The 20,903-nt window shown below is 31.4% G+C and overlaps 1 protein-coding gene and 1 pseudogene across 1 annotated transcript; both read right to left on the reverse strand.

The window, feature by feature from the left end:
- Window positions 1-9,662: 9,662 nt before the first annotated feature.
- LOC129901720 (hyoscyamine 6-dioxygenase-like) lies at window positions 9,663-12,520 on the reverse strand. The gene is made up of 4 exons (XM_055976976.1): window positions 12,247-12,520; window positions 11,388-11,638; window positions 10,620-10,938; window positions 9,663-10,003 (listed from the first exon to the last, which is right to left on the reverse strand). Exons 1-4 carry the CDS (start codon window positions 12,442-12,444, stop codon window positions 9,758-9,760), a joined length of 1,014 nt encoding a protein of 337 aa, XP_055832951.1. The 5' UTR covers window positions 12,445-12,520; the 3' UTR covers window positions 9,663-9,757.
- Window positions 12,293-18,291, reverse strand: LOC129901719 (1-aminocyclopropane-1-carboxylate oxidase homolog 1-like; annotated as a pseudogene).
- Window positions 18,292-20,903: the final 2,612 nt, after the last annotated feature.

Raw genomic sequence — 20,903 nt, forward strand, 5'->3', positions numbered from 1 at the left:
AAACTGTCGGATCACTACCTTTCTCCTGCATCGTTACCCATATCGCCGTGCCCAGCCAGCGGCTCTGCCCTTTCACCTAGGCAGATCGCTCTTTTGCTGCTTGCTGGGTCGGCTCCAACATCTTCTTCCGCTCTTCCACCTAGCTCTCTTCCTCCACCCATTTCCATCTCTCCATCTAGTCTACCCACTGGTCCTGTTACTATGAGTCAGCATAGGATCTATAAGCCTAAGAAGTTCTTCAACCTTTTTACATCCGTCTCGAAGTCCCATCTACCCCGTAACCCTGTGTCTGTTATTCGTGATCTGAATTGGAAATTGGCTATGGATGATGAATATAATGCTCTTATTCAAAATAAGACTTAGGAATTGGTGCCCTGTTCTCCAAATGTTAATGTTATTGAGTGTATGTGAATTTTTGCTCATAAAGAAAAAATCTGATAGTTCGTTTGAGCAACATAAAGCTCGTCTTGTAGGTGATGGTAAAACCCAACAGGTTGGCGTGGATTGTGGTGAGACATTTAGTCCAATTGTCAAATCGATGACTATTCATACAGTTCTTAGTTTAACTCTCTTCAAGGCATGCCCGATTTATCAACTTGACGTCAAAAATGGTTTCTTACATGTCGAACTTAATGAGACTATTTACATGTATCAACATTTAGGCTATCGAGATCCTGATAGACCTAATCATCTGTGTTTACTGAAGAAATCTTTTTATGGGCTGAAACAAACTCAGTGGGCTTGGTATAAGCGATTTGTTGATTATGTCTGTACCCTTGGGTTTTCTCACAGTAAAACAGATCATTCCTTGTTTGTTTATCATTAATGTACTTCTATGGCTTATCTTTTGTTATATGTCGACGATATTATTTTAACTACTTCCTCTGATGCACTCCGTCGGTCTATCGTATCGCTTCTTAGCTTCGAATTTGCTATGAAGGATTTAGACTCGTTGAGTTATTTCTTGGACATTGCTATCACTCGTCATATAGGTGGTTTATTTTTATCTCAAAGAAAGTATGAGGCCGAGATCATTGATCGAGCTTGCATGTCATCGTGTAAGCCATCTCCTACTCCAGTTTCTCCAAAACCGAAGCTCGAGGCTACTACAAGCATATTATTTAAGGACCCATCTCTTTATCGGAGTCTTGCAGGGCACTGCAATATCTCATGTTCACGAGATCGGTTATTACTTATGCTATGCAACAGGTATGCTTATTCAGGCATGACCCACCGGATGAGCACATGCACGCTCTCAAGCGCATCGTGCGCTACCTTCAAGGTCCTTTGGATTATGGTCTTCACTTTTATCCATTTTCCACAGCCACTCTTGTCTCGTATACTGATACTGATTGGGGTGGGTGCCCCGATACATGGCGTTCGACTTCAGATTATTATGTCTTTATGTGTGATAACTTGATCTCATGGTCCGTCAAACGTCTAGCTACTTTGTCCCGTTTGAGTGCAGAGATAGAATATCGAGGGGTTGCTAATGTGGTTTCTGAGTCGTGTTGGATGCGAAACTTGCTTTTGGAACTTCATTGTCATATTCCACGGGCTACTTTGGTTTACTGTGATAATGTTAGTGCCATTTATCTGGTTGGTAATCCTGTTCAGCATCAACGCACTAAGCACATTGAGATGGATATACATTTTGTAAGGGAAAATGCGGCTCGTGGCCAGGTTCTAGTGTTACATGTCTCTTTCGTTATGAGATTGCAGATATCTTGACCAAAGGTCTTCCGTTGGTGTTATTTGAGAATTTTTGGGACAGTCTGAGCATCAGCGACCTCCCGCTTCGACTGCGGGGTGGGGGGGGAGGGGGTGTTAGAATATATGAAAATATATTCTGACAGATTGTATATATTTACTTTCTAATATAGAGATATTTAGTTTACTTAATTATAGCCTAATTATACTCTTGTATTTGTGTATATAAACTATTGAGGTTAATGAAATAAATCAAAGAATTAATCTCTTCCACCAATTATTTAATTTTTGGCTATTTTATTTTTTAAGTTTTAACCATTCTTTTCTTTTTCCTTCTCTATTATTTTATGAGAAGGTGTTGGATGATAAGAATAAATCATATACAAATCAAGTGGAAAACAGTTTAAATGGTGAATGTTGTCAAACAACACGTAAAAATAAAAATAAATAAGAGAGCGATCATCGCTAACTTTATCAGGACAATTTTCTTTTGGTTTAACTAGTTTTCTCTCTTTATTTGAAAATCTGATAAAAGCAAAAAAAATAAAATTTTCACCCTATGTTATTAAACTTTGGTAACAAAGTATCGCTATATCAAGATTCAAAAATTAAGAATCAAATCAAAGAATTAAATTTTTTCAAAAATAGAATCAGAACTGAAATAATTTATTAGTATGATTTTTCGATATTTATGTCAAAACCGTATAAGCTCAGATCAATCATATTTCAACGACTTTGTTGGTCATATTGGACCAGTTTGGCAGGACTAGTATCCCTCTTGAGTTCATGTCAACCAATTTATTATATTTTTATTATTGATATGAGAGTCTGTCTAACCTATAAACTTGTTCACATTTTTATTTTTAATCGATGAAAAACAATTAACACATTACAATTTTCCAAAGATGTAAGGAATATTTATCAATTCCAGAGAAAATGAATGGACCGTAACTTGTAGAAAAAAATGGTCTAGGTTCTAACCACTTGTTTTAATTTTTCTTATTTTATGCATCGATAATTACAATATAACAATGGAAAAAGGACAACACAAATTAATATGGAACGTGAACTCTGTAAACACATTTAATATGTGAACGATATACTGACATTATCTTTTGAGAAATAAAATATATGTAGCAATTTCAAGATTTATACCGTTAGACTTTTTTATAATGATGTTATTCGTTTAAATATTTTTTGACTGTTATAATAAAAAAAATATTGTTATAAAAATATATTAATAAATAATATAGCAAAATTAGTTTCAATTTTTTTTTATAATTATATTCAAATATTTTTTCATATAGACGATATTTATTATAGAAATGTATGACAATATATATGATTCCGAATTTTAAGATTATTAGCGCCAAACTTGTAATATTTCTTAAATTATAGGTTCAACTCAAATATTTATTGTGATTTTAATAACTTTTCACATTTATATTTGATGTCGAAACTATTGAAGTCCGATGAATCTTCACAATAAGAGTTACATCCTCTCCCTGTTATGATATTAACTATATTTGGTACTCTTTCTCTTCACTTTAACTTATTCTTTTTTAGATTTTACATGCTTCTTAAAAAATGTGTTAGGCATTGAGAAACAATTTAGAGAATGCATAATTAACGGCGAGGATAAAACAAAATAATAATAATTTTTTTAATATATTAAAAATAATAAATAAATATAAAAATATATTTTAAAAATGTTAAACAAGTAAAAATAAACTATGAGAGTATCTCCTGTGTCTTGTAGCATATGTGGTCACTGCTATGAATAATAAATAAATATAAAAATATATTTTTAAAACTGCTATGTTGAGACATGCCAAAAACATAATAATCATTACTACAGACAGAATCTAAGATTTATTTTTGATGAAATTGATTTTTGAAAATTTTATGCAATTTAAGTTATACAGTATTTCTTAAAATATTTTATTTTTCAAAATTTCTAGAATGTCATAAATTTCAACTTAATAAATTCTGATTCTTGGAGGAAAAAAAGAAGAAGATGAAGAGTTATTTTTCTTATAATCGTTTTTTCCTTCCCCCAATTAGGAATCATTGAATGTCTGAATAAGTTTTAAATCGTAAATTGTCTGCACGTCTTTTTTCTTACCAAATTTTTGAAAGAAAATATTAAAAAATATTTAAAATCACTTTCTATCATGGCGGTGATTTTGTGAATTTCCATTGAACAAATGGCAATGTAGTATTTTTCTTCGTCTCAAAAAATCTTATCAATTGTAATTTTTAAAGCCAATTAAATTACATGTGACTTAGTATAAGAGTACACCTAATTTAATTATAATAAAATTACAGTTTGGTCTCCAAGTAAATGAAGCTAATTGGACAAGCACAATTAATTGGTTGACTTTAATTTTGTGTTGCCGCGTGTATATGTGAGAAGAAAAATTATCTTATAATTTTTTCTATTATTTTTCGATATAATGGTCATGAAATTTAACTTATATATACAAATAGTGTAAGTAATTATTATTTTTCATTTTTACTTAATGTAGTTAACTTTTGTGCTATTTTCAAAATTACAAATTCTTAATTTTTATTAAAGGTCAAATTACATATAAATAATTTTTGGGGTGATTTAATTGAGTAAAAGTTTGGTGTTTACGCATTTCACTCTCCTTAATTTAAGTTCCCTTTTGAAGTATAATTTAGATGCCTAAAATTAGAACTAACAAAACATAATTAATTTGTACCGAGAGGAGTCCTCTCACAGGTTTAATGCTTTCTAGTTATAGTTAGTCTCTTTTTGTATCGGGGATGAGTTAGCCGACCTTAATAGGTTAGCCGACTTATGAACCACCATAGGATCGGAGGTAAGGTTTATGTCCCCCTCCTTGTATTTTATTTTGATTATTTATGTTAAGGCTTGGGGGTGCTGCTCAACCCCTGACTGTGCACGAGAGGTGGGAGCCTCGTGTAGGGTCTGTTCCCATAAAAAAAAAAAAAAAAAAAAAAAACATAATTAATTACTTGTCCTTTCACAAAGTTAATGTAACACCCTGGTCCAATTATTAATGCATTGTTCGTCTGGTACAATTACTTTATCTGAGTAGTTGGTTTTGAACTATCTTGCTCCATTTTCAATTTAAAATTTGCTTAATGTCTAATATACACTTCATTAGAGGCTTGATTTACGTTATTGGTATCACATACATTCGTTCTTTAATTTCATAGGCTTGTCCTTGGGACTCACCACATTCAATTTACTGAGCTTCTCCTGTCATCGTACTAAATTCTGTTTTGATAATATTTATAACGGTCCTAATTCAATTATTTAGATATTGTTTGCTTTTTATATCACGAATTTGTTTCTTCAATTTTATCCAAAAAAATCTCTTAACATTATTTATAATTATAAGAACATTTGAATTCACACACTGTAGCCAAATCATAGTCCTCGTGGGAAGGATCACAACTTTTTTTTTTGTTTGTATTTATTATTGCAATCGATCATACTATTTTTAAATCGAGAATAAGATTGGGTAACCCATTATTAACCAAACATCATTGGACGTGACCAGCAATCCATTATTAACCAAACATCATTTTTTTTTGTAGTGGACCAACAATAAATTAATATGTAAAACAAAACAATCAAGAAAGCACGAAGACTAATATTGTGGCCATATTCATCCCTAGAAATTAATATTTTTCTGTTCTATATTAGTCGTTTATTTATTTTACACGCATCTTAAAAATCATAATAAAAAGAATAGTTTTACCCTATTTTATAAGTTATAATTCCCGCTTACCTTCGAAAGTTCACTTTTGTAACTAGTTTTAATTAGAGACAGAAACTTTTTATACTTCGAGTAAAATAATAAAAAACATATGATAGAAAAAGTTCTCTTTGTTTCAAAAGTTATTGAAAAATGAAGTTTGAAACGTTTAATTACACCTTTTGACTTATTATAAAGATAAAAGAACCATGCATGTCATGCCGCCGACCCCACCCCTTCAAATTTAGGTAGGGGAAGAGAAATGGGCAAATAAGGCAAGAATTCATTTTTTTTATATTCATTTAAAATTAAAAAAAGTTCTCACGTGAACTTGGCAGATCAAATAAACAAATAAAACCTATCATAATGAATCAAGCTCAATAATTATTAGTACGAAATGATATATTTCTGCCTTTTCATAACCTTTACAACAACTAAAGCCATATATATTATTTGGTAAAACCAACTCAACTATTCAACGTTTTTGTCGTTTGATAATTTTGCAATACACTCTATCAGTAGGGTTGGCAAAAGCTCCGGGTCTGGCGGTGCGATTGCGGGGACATATGACTAGGATTGTTTAAAATCGAGTCAAACTCGATAACTCAAATCGAATAAAACTATTGATTTATTGATAATTGGTTATTGGTTTAACGGTTTCGATAATTGTTTTGATTTTTTTTTATTATCGAATTATCGGTTTTTAACGGTTTGGTTTTTTCTTAACGGGTTAACCCGATAGTAAATTAATAAATTAATAAATTATATTTATAGTACTATTGGATATATAATGTTTTTGACTTAGAGCATAGTTTCATACTTTTATTTCCGGCTATCTCAAACTTGCGGTTATTTTATAATGTGTCAATGTTTGCTTTTGCCCAAGATACGACTGTCAACTCATGTGCATGATTCATTTAGTTTGTCGTCTTGTTTCTAAGTGATTTTCAATAAAAAAAAATGTGCGCCAAATATTACCGGTTAAACCGATAACGATCAATAACGGATCAACCGATAAATTAATATTTTAATGGTTCTATAAGTGTTTAACATATTTACAAATCGATCGATATAGAGCTCTTCACATAAATTTGACCGATAAATTTAAAACCGAACAGAACCGATCGATATATAGCTCTTAAATTCGTCAAGACAATCCGTCCCATTCTACCCCGCACAACATGATGTTTTTCTAATTTTAATATGTCCCGCATCTGCTCGGCATAATTTGCTATTTTTTTAAGAAAAATTTCATTTGACTGAGTTCTCATCACTAATAAAACGTTTAGCCTATTTAATTATTACCACTTATATAAGGTATTGTTATTATTCATAAATCGTGTAAAACAATGTAAAACCCTCTACCTAACAATGTCAAGATTCTTGATCATTTGACAATAATCAATATTTTGAATTCACTAACATGATAAGATGATATTAATCATAGAACTCAATATTTCAAAGATTCTTTTTTAGATTTTTATAAATCATGAAACCATAGGCTGGTTGCATTGATATAGCAAACGACAAGAAAAAATTGATCAGTATTACTCTTGTTTGGAAATACCTTTTCGAAAAATTGATTCAACTGTAAAACGGATAGTCTTTTGTTCTGATCAGTTTCCGTTATATATGTAAAATTTGGAAAAAAAAGAGTCAAACTATAAGAATTAATTATACACAATCTTATCCTGCATTTGCGCAAAAGATTATTTTTATATGTATACACTAAAATATGTTCTCACGTATAGCTCTTAGAAAGCAAAAACTAATGCTAAGTTCTGTCTCAAAATAGCTATTAGTATAACACTGTTGTTTATATTAGATTCACATTCCTCTCGTTTTTAATGTTTTATTTGTTTGATAGAGCATATAGCAACAAATATTAAATCAGAATCTAATGTTGTACCTAAAATGTAATTTTCCAAAGTCTCTATTTGCACAATTTTTAAGCATAGGCACAAAAAACTAAATCATTGCCTAAAAAGGTACGTTTGCATAAATTAACCTTAGAGAAACCACACTTTCAATTTCTTAATTACATTATGTGATATATGTCTCAACACGTACGCTTCATTGTGTGTTACTTTGATTCTTTTTCATGAATCAAACACTTAATTTTTTTTTAATTTTTTTTTTTACTGATGGTGAGATTTCAACGCAAAGATTTTGCAGAATACGGTAACGTTGAAATTTGTAACAGTTTGAGTTAATTATATATTTTTGTCTGAACATAGACTAGCAACACTAGTTTTGAAAAATTGATCAGGTTCATTTCACTCGTATTAAGCATTTAATACTATATAATCACACAAGAGTCTAAATTACTATGCAAATCTTTTACAGAATCGACAAAAGAATTTTAAAAAAGAATTTTGAGGACAATTATTGAAGTAGATGGAAATTATTCATATAATAGTCCTGAGGAAAATGTGAAATTGATCTTTCGGAATTATTAAGAGAAAATAGTTAAATGTCCTCCAAATTTATTCGTCAATTTTCTCAATTATATATCTATATCTAACGGGGTTTTTATTATTCTCATGATTATTTTAAAATGAATGAATATATCTCACGTGAATTGTAATGTAAGATTGCATGTGTTCACTTGTGCAATTAAAAGGTGTAAATACCAGCTTATTAATTAGACCAATTGTTGCACGATTATGTATCATGCCTTATGTGTAGATATCTAACATTGATATTTGATATATACATCATATTCAACATGCTTTTCCAAAGGTTTTATGAAAGACCGCGCCACATCTAGCTTGTCCCCATGTCTTTTGCTAAAATAAAATACAATGATATACTAAAGTATAAAAAACTGAAGGATATATATTTAACAAATTAAGTATAGTGAGACGTAATGTAATTAAATAATAAAAAAGTGTGTTTTAATATTTAACAAGTTTTTAAATGTAATGGTTAATTACACTTCACCATAACATGATACTAGAACAAGCAGATATTTTGGCTTCAAATCTCATCGTCATCCAAAAGATTTAAAAAGTATTCTTCTGAGAGACTTAAAGCGAAGAACACGGTATCTTGAAGATGACTAATTAATTTTTTTTGTATGTTCTTGCAGTTTTTAATTGATCTAATCATTGATGATACATATATATTTCTGCACATCTTTAAAATGTATCACTAATACCTGAGATTTGTTTTTTAATATTTGTATAACCAACGTGTAGTTGTATTTGTCAATGTAAGATTTGTTTTGATTGGATGTTCAAAGGATGCAATTACACATTTATAACTGAAAGTGGAACTACAACAAATAGTTGGATCCAGCAAAACAAAACAAAACAAAAAGTAACGTTACACAATTTGGGAGTAAGATTATATAAAAATATAATCCTAAGAGCTTAAAGCTGAGTAGCAAAAGAAGAAAAACATTAAATTAAAACACCTAAGTTAAAAAGATTTTACACAACAAGAACTATATCTAATGCTAGATGATCTAAATGAGATCACTTTTTATGGACTCGTTAAAAAATTATCGTCACAACTTATTAGAAATAGAATGTGCTCTGGTACATAAAATACGATCCTAATTAATTTGCTTCAGTCTCGTCATTTTCTCCTGACATTTCTTCGAGAGACTTCCTTTTAGATTCCGAAACTAAGAAAGTAAACAATTTACCCAAAATTCTCAATTAGCACGGCAAATGTATGAGTGTGGAGCCAAAAGGGCTATTTTTTTCACTTCATAATGCATAAAGGCCACTCAATTGTTGAGAAAAGGGATATTTCGCTGGGAGTGAAGCGAAATTGAGACCGTTTGTTGATGTATAACTTTAATTTTTAAAAAATAGTTTGTCGCTGCACCATCAACGAAATACTATTTTAAAAAAAATTAAAGTTATACGTCAACAAACGGCCATTAAATCACAACCAATTTCACTCCACTCCCAGCGAAATGTTTCTTTTGGTTAACTCAACTATTGAGTGACCCTTTATGTATTTTGAAGTAAAAAAGTGGCATTTTTGATTCCGAACTCGTAAATATAGTAGATTTAAGCTCAAAATTCGCGAAAAAAGATAGTTACGGAGTCTGGGACAATGAACCAGATAGAATTGTTGGTGGTATGAGTCCAATGGTTATAATCCCTCAACCCAACTTGGCTCCGTCCTTGGGCTCAATATATATAGCAAGAGAACTATTGCTTGTGCAGGTATAGTAATAATATATATAATCAAGAGAAACATGATATATATTATGTAGAAATATTTTTTATTTCACACATATATAGTCACATACACACACCACACACAATTAAGCTTAATTAGAGCTTGTAAAACTGAAATACAGCTTCAAAATCGCCATTTTTTGTTGCATAGGTGTGCAAGAACTCCTTGTACTGGTAAGCCTTGTATGCTGGAATATTTGTTGTTTTTTTAACCAAATCACTTGCAGGTTCAATGTCACAATCTGAAGAAGGAATTACAAAATTACCCACACAAATTCGAGTTTCTTTTGAATTTGTTACTGCTCGATGAATCGCACTTTTTAGCATATCGTTACTGATAATCTGAGAAATAAGACAAGTTATCAACTATTACGAACAAATTTAAAAGCTAGAGGTAGTGCATAAAAAAAATAAAATTCAATGTCAATTTATATAAGTTAAATCCATAACAAAATATGAAGGAGAATTAACTTCTATACAACAAGCTGGATTATTTCCCATTGACTTTTGAACTTTTGGCGTATTCTAATTGGTAATTTTATTAATTATATTTAATTTTCAATTTTAATAAAATGATAGGATTTTAGTCCTTCACTCGATGAATTATCAGAAATTTATATTCTATTAAGTGAAAATGTTTGTAAAATGTATATAGATTTTTGAAGAAAGTCCAAATATATTACGTGAACTTTGTGAAATGGTCAAATATGTCATCCGTTAATAGTTAATATATCCATTGCAATTACAATATTGATCCAAATAAATGTATATATATATATATATATATATTTCCTTGTTTACTGACAAAAGCCTTCCTAACATATGAACATTTTTCACAAGGTAATTTTACCTAGCAAATTCGATATGATAACATGAAAAATAGAGGAATAACTTATTATAACTGATTAAATTGCACGAATAATCTAAAAATTCTAACGTATATAACATGAACATTTACCTGTAATTGACAACCAATGATGACCACAAATGCATTAGGAATAGGTTCAACAGCAATCCATTTTCCATCCTTGAAGATTTGTAAGCCATAAACATTGTCTTGATACAAAATTGTGAACAAATTTGGGTCACAATGGCTATGCATTCCAAGTGCCAAATTTGGGTCAGGACATGGAGGATAATAGTTCACTAATAGCATTTGAACTTTGCTTAATTCACCTCCAAAATATCCCTTTCCAAGTCCTAATCCTTCACTAATCACATCTGAAATCTTTGTGATTAGCTTCTTTGTTTCAATTGAATACGCACTTATAACTTCTCTGAAATTTGTATTTAGGAAACAAATTAAATATAATAGAAAAAAATATAATATTTTAATTATCATTTCGTACAATTCTCATATAAAATTGGACAACAAAAAATAACCAGGGAAAATAGGTGAAATTACCCTATGTTATGTTGTACATTTCGGCTATGCTTATAATAAGCAAGTTCTCTCGTAATAGTAATATCGAGGGGTGTGGTTGGACAGATAAGATCTAGTTATCGAAGTCTTGGATCGTGACACATGAAAGGGGTCCAAATTTAACTCCTATATTTTCAAAGTAGAGGGGGTAAACTTAAAATTTTAATCAGGTACAAAAGCTCATCATCAGTTATCCACGTTGTAGCTCCGTTTTACAATCAATAGAAAATACAAGATGCTTTCTGGAAAGTATAACGATGGCTAATTTTAAACTATAATCGAAAGTAGAAGAAATTAGCTTACCTATAACGAGCTGGTTTTTGTGGCCAAAAAGGCAAGGAATCTTGGAGAGGATGACAATGATGTGCTAAAGCATCCCTCCAATAATGTTTATCTTCATTGGAATAATTCATAGTGCTTGTGTAGAGTTTGCATTTGCTATTTGGATCAACTGAGTAGTACTTTGCTTTCTCTTTAGCTGGCATCTTAAAAAATTCTTTCAATACACTTACTGTCTCTTCCAATAATCTTTCTGAAATCCCATGGTTGATCACCTGTTTTTTCACAAAATCAACAAATATCTTATAACTAAATTTTACGCTATCGCTCTAAAGTGACATAAATAATAAATTCTCTTTTACTTTTAACACATTTAAGATGAAAGTTTTATTATTAAGTTAAATAAGATGAAATTTTTATTTTTAAACACACACGGTACAATCATGGAATGCATAAGCTAAATAGGATAAAAGTTTTAATTTCAAAAATGAATAGCTAAATCTTACAAAGAAAATATAAAAAAACTAAATAACAATCAATAAAAAATAATTCAGCATAACTTATAATCGCGACATAACTAATCGATCGCAGCATAACTTATTCCAACATAACTTTGTATTCAAACCGAACTTACCCCTTCGATGTTAAACTCCAGAGAAAACATTGAAGACGAGGGGGGGGGGGGAATCCCCCAAATACCCAAACTCATATCTGACTTTTATTATTTCCAATATAACCAATTATAACAAGTAACATGTTTGTATATTTCAGGTTACTAATAGTGGACGATTACTCTTAAATCTGATAGTGCAAAACTTCTTTTTAAATTGTCAGTGTATAGAAATTTAAAAAACGAAGATCGAAGAGGGGAGATTAGAAAAACCTGAAAATACCCAAAATCCTGACTGGCTTTAATTATTTGCTGAGCTTGATCATGTTCATGAATACTCAAGTCTATAATTGGACTGCTACCACTTAAAGGAACAATAGGTTCTCCAGGTCTTTGATCTGCTGGGAATATGTAATTTTCAGGCAATGTTTCAACATTTTTGCACCAGCTTGATACTAAATTATTTTCCATATCAAATGTTGTAACATACAGTTTCTAATAATTCACCTAAAATCTATGATATTATATGATCAAATATAGTACTAACAAAATTAATAGGAAAAGTTGCCTGTTTAAAAAATTAAATTAAATTATGGATTTGATGTTAGATTGAAAGAGATGTTGCCATATTTATTCAATTATTACAAGTTTAATATACTCAGAAATCAATTTGATCCGTACTCATTTTTTATTTTAATCTCTCATAAGCTTCCACTTTAAAGACAAAAGTTTATAATTATAATTTATAATATACAAAAGAGAGTTGCTTGTAAACATTTTTTTTTAAAAAAAAATATGATAAACATCCCTTGCTTTTAAAAATAAAAAATAAAAAATACTCAGAAATGGACTTGATCCGTACTTTCGATTCTAAATATTAGTGTTTATGATAACAACAACATACCCAGTGAAATCCCACTAAGTAGGGTCTGGAGAGGATAGAGTGTATACACACCTTACCACTGCCTCGAGGATGTAGAGTGTCTGTTTCCAGAAAGATAAATATTAGTGTTTGTGGTAAATTAATTAATAAAGTTATTTCAAAATATTTAATATTTTGGAAAAAAGTACTACTGTTTCAATTATTGGTGTTAATTAAGTGAAATATTTGGATTCTTGCTGCCATATTTCCATATTTTTAACCTTTCGTTCTCAATCAATAAAACATAATGCAGTTAAAGGAATCAGAACCCATTACAAGAAATGCAATTCAAGTTTGTTTCTACTTGCCACCCTATCTTTTTTTTTTTCCGGAAAAGAACACTTATACCCAAAAAAGATAAACTATTTACAAGCAACTGTTTCTTTACTTTCATATCCTCTATTTTTAACTCCTAATTTGCATTTATTGTTTCATATCATGAACTGATGGAAGTATATATATATATATATATAATATGCACTGTTTCATTGAAAAGAAGACTTAATTACTGTTTGATACCATAAAAGTATATAGATACCATCAGAATATATATATACTCTAATAATATCAAGCAGGAAGAGGCAGTGGTTCAGTGAATAGAACAAGGGGTAGACAGATAAATAGTTTGGGCCGTGTCTATTTTGGGTAAATACCTTGCTTAGTGGATGCAATTTGTGTAGTTTCCCCTTTTTGTTTTTGTAAAGTAGACATTTTGGACAGAGTGAGTGACGTATAATTCAAAATTCAGTGAATAATGAACTTGCCCTTCTATAATTCTTCATGTAAATACAAAATTTAGGTTCAAAATCTGTGATATACACCTAGCCCAGAACCTATGAAGGTCAATCATCAAATCTTCTATAATATTTTCTTCGTTTTAATTTATGCGATGTTTTTTTCTTATTTTTAGAATACTATCATTTTATATTTAGAAATAATTTAACTTTAAGCTTTTCATTTTACGGATGATTTTATCTACGAATGTCAAAAGATATTCTTTCTTAATATCTGTATCAGATCAAATAACATCACATAAATTGAATCGGAGGAGGGATATGTATAGTTTGTGAAATCATAAAGTTTGACGATCCAAAAGTCGTATTAGTGTTTATGTGTAGATTGTCTACATATATTTTCAATAATTTAAGTATGACAAAGTCTTACATTACCTTATATTCAGACATAATAATGATCAATATTATTCCACACACTTTTTTCCTCCCCAATTCCAAAGAAGAGTTGCCTGCAGTGCAGATTCTTCAAATTTAATCAATCCGATATTCACTTATGGAATTACATCGGGTATGAAACTAATAGTACTTGTGTTCTTCATCTGTCACTTCTTGTTTATAGTTGATTTTTTCTTAGTGCTACATGACAGGGTCAATATATGAGATAATATCTTAGATGGTTACTCAACTAAGGATCGTTCTCTTAAAAAATCACTCTAACTAATGCACTGTACAGCCACCATGAAAAATGCTATATCATGCATGCCAAAATAGTACTATTAACTTACAGCTTAAAATGAGGAAGGGCTAAAGTACATTCTCGTACATTCTTCTGGTAATAGGCATTATATTTGAGATTTGACACTGACTTGTACAACGGAGGATCTGTCTCTGATAAGAGCTCTTTGATCGGTCCATATGGCTTTAACATACACTCAGAACTGGGGAAGAAGAAACATGCTGCTGACACTCTTGATCCAACAGGTCCAGCCAATACTCGATGTTCCACACTCTTAAACTTGTCGTTAGTAATAAGCTGCAAATTACATTTCGAAATCTTGTTACTAAGATCTAAAATACTTGCAAATGGTAAGACGTTGCATACTTGACAGTACTTGCAATAAAATTACCTGCATAAGGTCTCCAATGTTTACTACTATAGCACCAGGTATAGGAGGCACATCGACCCAATAATTTTGATAAAGAACCTGGAGGCCACCACTAGAATCCTGAACTAACATAGTTAGAAAGGTTGAATCCGAGTGGTTGATTGTGCCTAAGGCCAGTTCTGGCTCAGGGAAAGGTGGATAGTAAAGGCATGCCAAGTATTCACTTTTCAGACAATCCATCTGTGCAAGGTAGTCACTGCTTAGCCCTAGGGCTTCTGAAAGTAACTCCGAGAGGATTTTTCTGACCTTGGTCATATTTTTCATGTATTCCATTATTTCTTTTCTGCAAGCAATTAGATTATACATCAAAATAATGGCCATATAGCACAGAAAGAAAGAGCCTGGCATTCATATCATCATGAATATTCATAGCCTAGTGTCATGACCCGCCACTTGATCATGAAGACGGGGGAAAGATCTAGAGTCTTGGAGAGGTTAATAGAAGGCTCTAGAATGTCCAAGAGAATTCTTGAAGAAGGTAGAAGAACCTAGAGTCTTGGAGAGGTTAGTGGAAGACTCTAGATTCTTGTAGAAGCTTATAGAGAAGTCTTGAAAGACTTGAAATTCTCTAGAGTGTGTGGAGAGTTCTAGAGTAGGTACTTCTTTGTAAATATGGAAGGACTTGTATAGTAAATTTTATTTACACTTAGGCCCCTTAGGAGTAGTATAAATAGAGGGGGCATTCATTTGTAGAAGATCATCAAACAATCAAGCATTCTTCCAAAGTAATACAAAAGCCTTCTTCATAAAAGCTCTCTTGTCTTTCTTACTATATATCGTTCCCTTAGCGATCTAGTCTTAAAGGCTTACTTGAGCTTGCAAGATCGTGAAAGATTCGTGAGTAAGTTGTCAAGTGCCGTACGGAAGTCTTAGTTGAAGTCTAAGTCCGTGACACTAGTCTACTAAAAGAGGGGTCAGACTCGGTATGGTAATTAGATGACACTTCTAATCATTCACCTCTAATTGATGCATACACTTCTAGTTTTTTTTTCTTCATGTTTTTGATAAGGCATTCACTTCTAGTTATAAGATCAATGAGATAACTTATAGGGCGAAGATAATTCAGGTGTGTATGACAGTATCATTTGCTCATTTTGGTGTCCAGAGTCCGAAGTCAAGACAAAAAGACTCTTCAATTGCAAACCACTAAGGATAGTCAACAACTATATCTCGGTCCCAAGCAAGTTTGAGCTCGGCTATTTGAGTCCTCGCATATCATTTTGCTCAATTTAATATTGGGTGTTTGCTCTGACTTTCCTAGTATAATTAGGTTTTTTTTTTTTAAAAAAAAAACATAATGTCTCCATATTTGACTTGTCCTTTTTCTTATAGGAAAATGTTTATGACTGTATAAATAGAGGTTTATTCCTTCTAACATAGTAGCATTCACAATATAATTCTAGGGGCTTGAAAAGTTTTGTGTAGGGGGGAAATTTGTAGACACAAGTGTTACGTTAACATTTGTGTGAACCTCTTCATATTTTGAGTAAATTGCATGAGGTTATTTCTCTCGATATTTTGTACTCAGATTGTTCATCTCCTCTTGTGGATGTAGGTCGGTTGATCGAACCACATTAAATTTTTATGTCTCTTTTAGTGTATTTCTCGTTTGTCTTCTTACTCGTGGTATTCCGAGGTTTGCTTTGCTAGCTTCCGTATGTCACTTAATTATTTTTAGTCCTAACAAGTGATATCAGAGCCATATTCAATGGTTCAACGATCCAATGGATGAACCAACTTAAAAACGTGTATTGTTCATCTTGATGGGTTCAGTTCTAGCTGCAACTTTTTTGATAGTAATAAAGATTTTTGTTGGAGAAATTTTTCAGAAAAAATTCTCTCTGCCGAGACATAGATTTTGCAGAGGAGATTTTGAAAATGGAGATGCAACCTGTTGAAGATTATGTGAAAAGGTGGAACAATTTATTTTGTCAGAAATTCAGGTCAAGGGGGAGAATTGTTGGGTGTTTGCCGTGATTTTCCTATTATAAAAGGACTAGCCAAATATGGAGACATTATGTTTTCCTTTTCCTAAAAGGAAAACATAATGTCTCCATATTTGGCTAGTCTTTTTTCTTATAGGAAAATGTTTATGACTCTATAAATAAAGGATTATTCCTTCTAACATAGTAACATTCACAATATAGTCCTAGGGGCTTTGAGAGTTTTGTGTAGGGGGAGAATTTGTAGACATAAGTGTTACATTAACATTTGTGTGAACCTTTTTGTATTCCGAGTGAATTGCGTGAGGTCATTTTTCATTGCTCATCTCTTCTTGTGGATGCAGGTCGATTGACCGAACCACATTAAATGTTTGTGTTTCTTTTGGTATATTTCTAGTTTGTTTTCTTACTCGTGGTATTTTGAGGTTTGCTTTGTTAGCTTCCATATGTCACCTAATTATTTTCAGTCCCAACATTTAAGCCATCTCAATCCAATATTACGCAACAACAATAAAAAGTACTATTTACTAGAAGTCATCAGTATATTTTCTACAGATATGTTAATCTCTATCTCTAACAAGACTATAAAAGACTCCTAAACAACATAGGAACAAGGATATGCTACATAAATCATCTATATTTATTCAAGTCAGTTAGGGTCAAATTCGTTCTAATTCTAAAAAAAAAAGTAACCTCGTGCACTAAAGCTATCACTAAGCACAGGGTTCAAGGGAAGACCACAGCACAAAAATCTATTGTGCGCAACCTTACACTGCATTAAGCTATCACTAAGCGCAGGGTTCAAGGGAAGACCAGAGCACAAAAATCTATTGTGCGCAACCTTACACTGCATTTCTACGAAAGGCTATTTCCATGACCGACCTCTTGGTCAACTTTACAACAACTTTACAAGTTACGGTAAAGATGTTTCTAATGCTCGTGAACTTGATAATTTTTTTACCTGCAGATGAGAGGAATAGCTTCTGGATCCAATATACCATCAAGGAAAGTACAAGCTAAGGTATCTCTCCAATTAGCCACATGGGTTTCACTAAAAGATCCATTAAAAGTAAAAAACCTAACTTTATGCCAATTATCAGAAGAATACAAGTCCATTTTATCCTCCTCAGGCTGTTCATGGAAACTTCTAGTGCTTTCAAGAATTGAATCCAAAATACTAACAGGAACCCCATGATTTACAATCTGAAAAAAGCCTCAATTTTGAGCAGCCCCTTTAATCTCCTCAACAATTTCATTTCTCAAAGCACTGTCAATTTCAATGCCCTGCAAATCTACAACAGGGACTTTCAGCTGAATTTGAGCATTCTCAGAGAGTGATGATAATGATGGGTATATGAAGAATCTTGGTATCTTTGTGATACCAGAATCTACAAGCCCTTTTACACCAGCCTTTGTGGATTCAAATTCATCAACTTCTTTAGCCCAATCATAATCTGCCATGAAAATAAATTTAGGATGTAGGAAGATGCAAAAATGGGTTTACTTCTTCTTTTCCCCTCTTTTAAACTGGTAGCTTATCAGTTGTAATTTATGAACAAACACATGTACCCATGTGGGAGGTTGACTTGCCATTTGTGAAAATGCTAGAGAGAAAGCAAAAGTAATTTACAACTGTTAAGTAGTGGATTGTCCATTTATTTGTGTGGACACACCACTTTGCAAGTTGCTCAACTTGCCTTCTTTTGTATAACTATAAATATGACCATTCTTGGTCATTGTGAATTGCTAAAAAAACACACAGAATACATATACACGCTATTTTCATTTCTTTTCTGTTTTCTCTCCATATTCTCTTACTTTCTTTTCTGTTATAATATTGTCAACTTAGTTATTTTATAACACGTTATCAGCACGAAGTCCTAATTTTCTCCAGAAAATTAATCTCTATATCAGGTATATCTACTAAAGAAATTTTATTTTAGTTGTCTTTTTTATTTCTAAAATTAATTTCTATCCCAGTTTTATCATGTCAAATATATCAAAACTTGAATTTGTGGCACTTGACATTTCTGGAAAAAATTATTTATCATGGATCCTTGATGCTGAAATTCACCTTGACACTAAGGGTCTAGGTGATACTATTAAACAAGATAATAACGCATCAAGCCAAGATAAAGCAAAAGCCATGATTTTTCTCCGTCATCATATTCATGAAGGATTAAAAACTGAATATTTAACTATAAAAGACCCTCTTGAATTATGGACTAATTTGAAAGATCGGTATCACCACCTGAAACTTACGGTGTTACCAAAAGCCCGATATGACTGGATTCACCTTCGATTTCAAGACTTTAAAACCGTGACAGAGTATAATTCTGCGATCCACAAGGTAAGTTCCATGTTAAAATTATGTGGAGACTCTATCACTGATGATGACTTACTTGAGAAAACTTTTTCCACTTTTCACGCTTCAAATGTGTTGTTACAACAACAATATCGTGAAAAAGGATTTAAGAAGTATTCTGAATTAATTACATGCTTACTTGTTGCTGAGCAAAATAATACTTTGTTGATGAAAAATCATGAAGCCCGTCCAACTGGATCTGCTCCATTTCCTGAAGCGAATGTTGTAGCAGCGCATAATCAGTCTGAATCAAGACAAAATAATTATCGCAGCCACGGCCGTGGTCGTGGACGTGGGAGAGGACGTGGTAGAGGACGAATCAATTATCGTCATCATGTTGGAAATAAACATGAGAACAATAAAGGTCCTCAAAATAATTCTTCCAGAGGTAAATCCAATTTTTGTCACCGGTGTGGTATGAAGGGTCATTGGGCACGTGAATGTCGTACGCCCGAACATTTTGTGAAACTTTATCAAGCCTCTCTCAAAAGGAAAGATAATAATGTGGAGGCAAACTTGAGTTTTCGAAATAATGATGATGAAGCAACCCCCTCAAATAAACATGAAAATATTGAGGCAAATATGGCTTATAAAGATGATGATTTCGCAGATCTTTCAAATATTACTCATTTGGATGCTGAAGACTTTATGAGTATTGATTAAGGAATTTATCATCTGGCGGGGAATATATCTTATAATTAGTAACTTTTACAAAGAGACATATAGTTTGTACTAATGTGTAAAAGTTGAAAGCTCTATATTATGTAGTATGGTCTGTTATTTATTTTTGTTACTTATTTGTCATTTCTATGTAGTATTATCACACAATATTACTTGATATTTTTTTTTTAGTTGTATATTTGTACCATTCAAAAACCTAGATTAACACTTCTTAGTATGACACTTGTTACCAAAATAAATTGTCAATTGAGTTTATTTATTAAAAGTTTTAGTATATTGAGTTATATAAAGAAATATGAACCAAATTTCAAGCGTGTTAACATAGTAATTTATTTACGATATGCAGCCAGTATCTGATGAGCTTTATTAACACATATAATAATACATGATCGAAGATGCTAAAATATGTCAAATTAGCCATTAAGTTATAAAATTAGTGTATACTGTGTATATATGATTTTCACATCATTTGATACTAGCACATAGCCATCTGCATAGATATATGTTATCGCATGTGTTATAATTATATTCAATTAAGGTCATATTATAACTAATGTTTTTTTTTTAGCTAATACTTTATACATACAATATTGTCAAAAATACATGTGAGTAAAGAATATTTTTCACACACATTCATGATATTATAGTTACTGTTTTTATGTTTTTTTTTGTTTTTTTAAAGCAGTTCAATATCTTAAAGTTTTTATGTTGTTAGTTTTTCACACTCTTATAATGTATCTCTTTTCATTTATGAAGAATATGGAAATTTCCCAGTCATCAGTTGGATCCAAAATCAATTATGATAATATGTGTCTTATTGATAGTGCCACAACACACACTATTTTAAGAGATAAGAAATATTTCTCTTATTTGATTATGAAAGAAGCTAATATTAATACAATATCTGGTAGTACAAAATTCATTGAAGGATCCGGAAAAGCTAAAGTTGTACTTGTTGGGGGAACAAATTTAACAATTAATGAAGCATTATATTGTAGTAAGTCTCAAAGAAATTTATTAAGTTTCAAAGATATTCGTCAAAATGGTTATCATATTGAGACTACAAATGATGAAAAGAATGAATATCTTTATATTACTACAATGATGTCGGGCAAAAGG

Source organism: Solanum dulcamara, chromosome 8 (genome assembly GCF_947179165.1).
Source record: "Solanum dulcamara chromosome 8, daSolDulc1.2, whole genome shotgun sequence".
NCBI classification, from domain to species: Eukaryota; Viridiplantae; Streptophyta; class Magnoliopsida; order Solanales; family Solanaceae; genus Solanum; species Solanum dulcamara.

What these genes read in the sequence shown, in the direction of transcription:
- LOC129901720 (XM_055976976.1), bottom strand. Translation starts at nt 12,444, where the DNA reads ATGGAAAATAATTTAGTATCAAGCTGGTGCAAAAATGTTGAAACATTG. An exon ending in AGGATTTTGGGTATTTTCAG is followed by an intron (nt 11,639 to 12,246) that starts GTTTTTCTAATC and finishes GTGAAAAAACAG; the next exon opens with GTGATCAACCATGGGATTTC. An exon ending in TCATTGGTTGTCAATTACAG is followed by an intron (nt 10,004 to 10,619) that starts GTAAATGTTCAT and finishes CTTATTTCTCAG; the next exon opens with ATTATCAGTAACGATATGCT.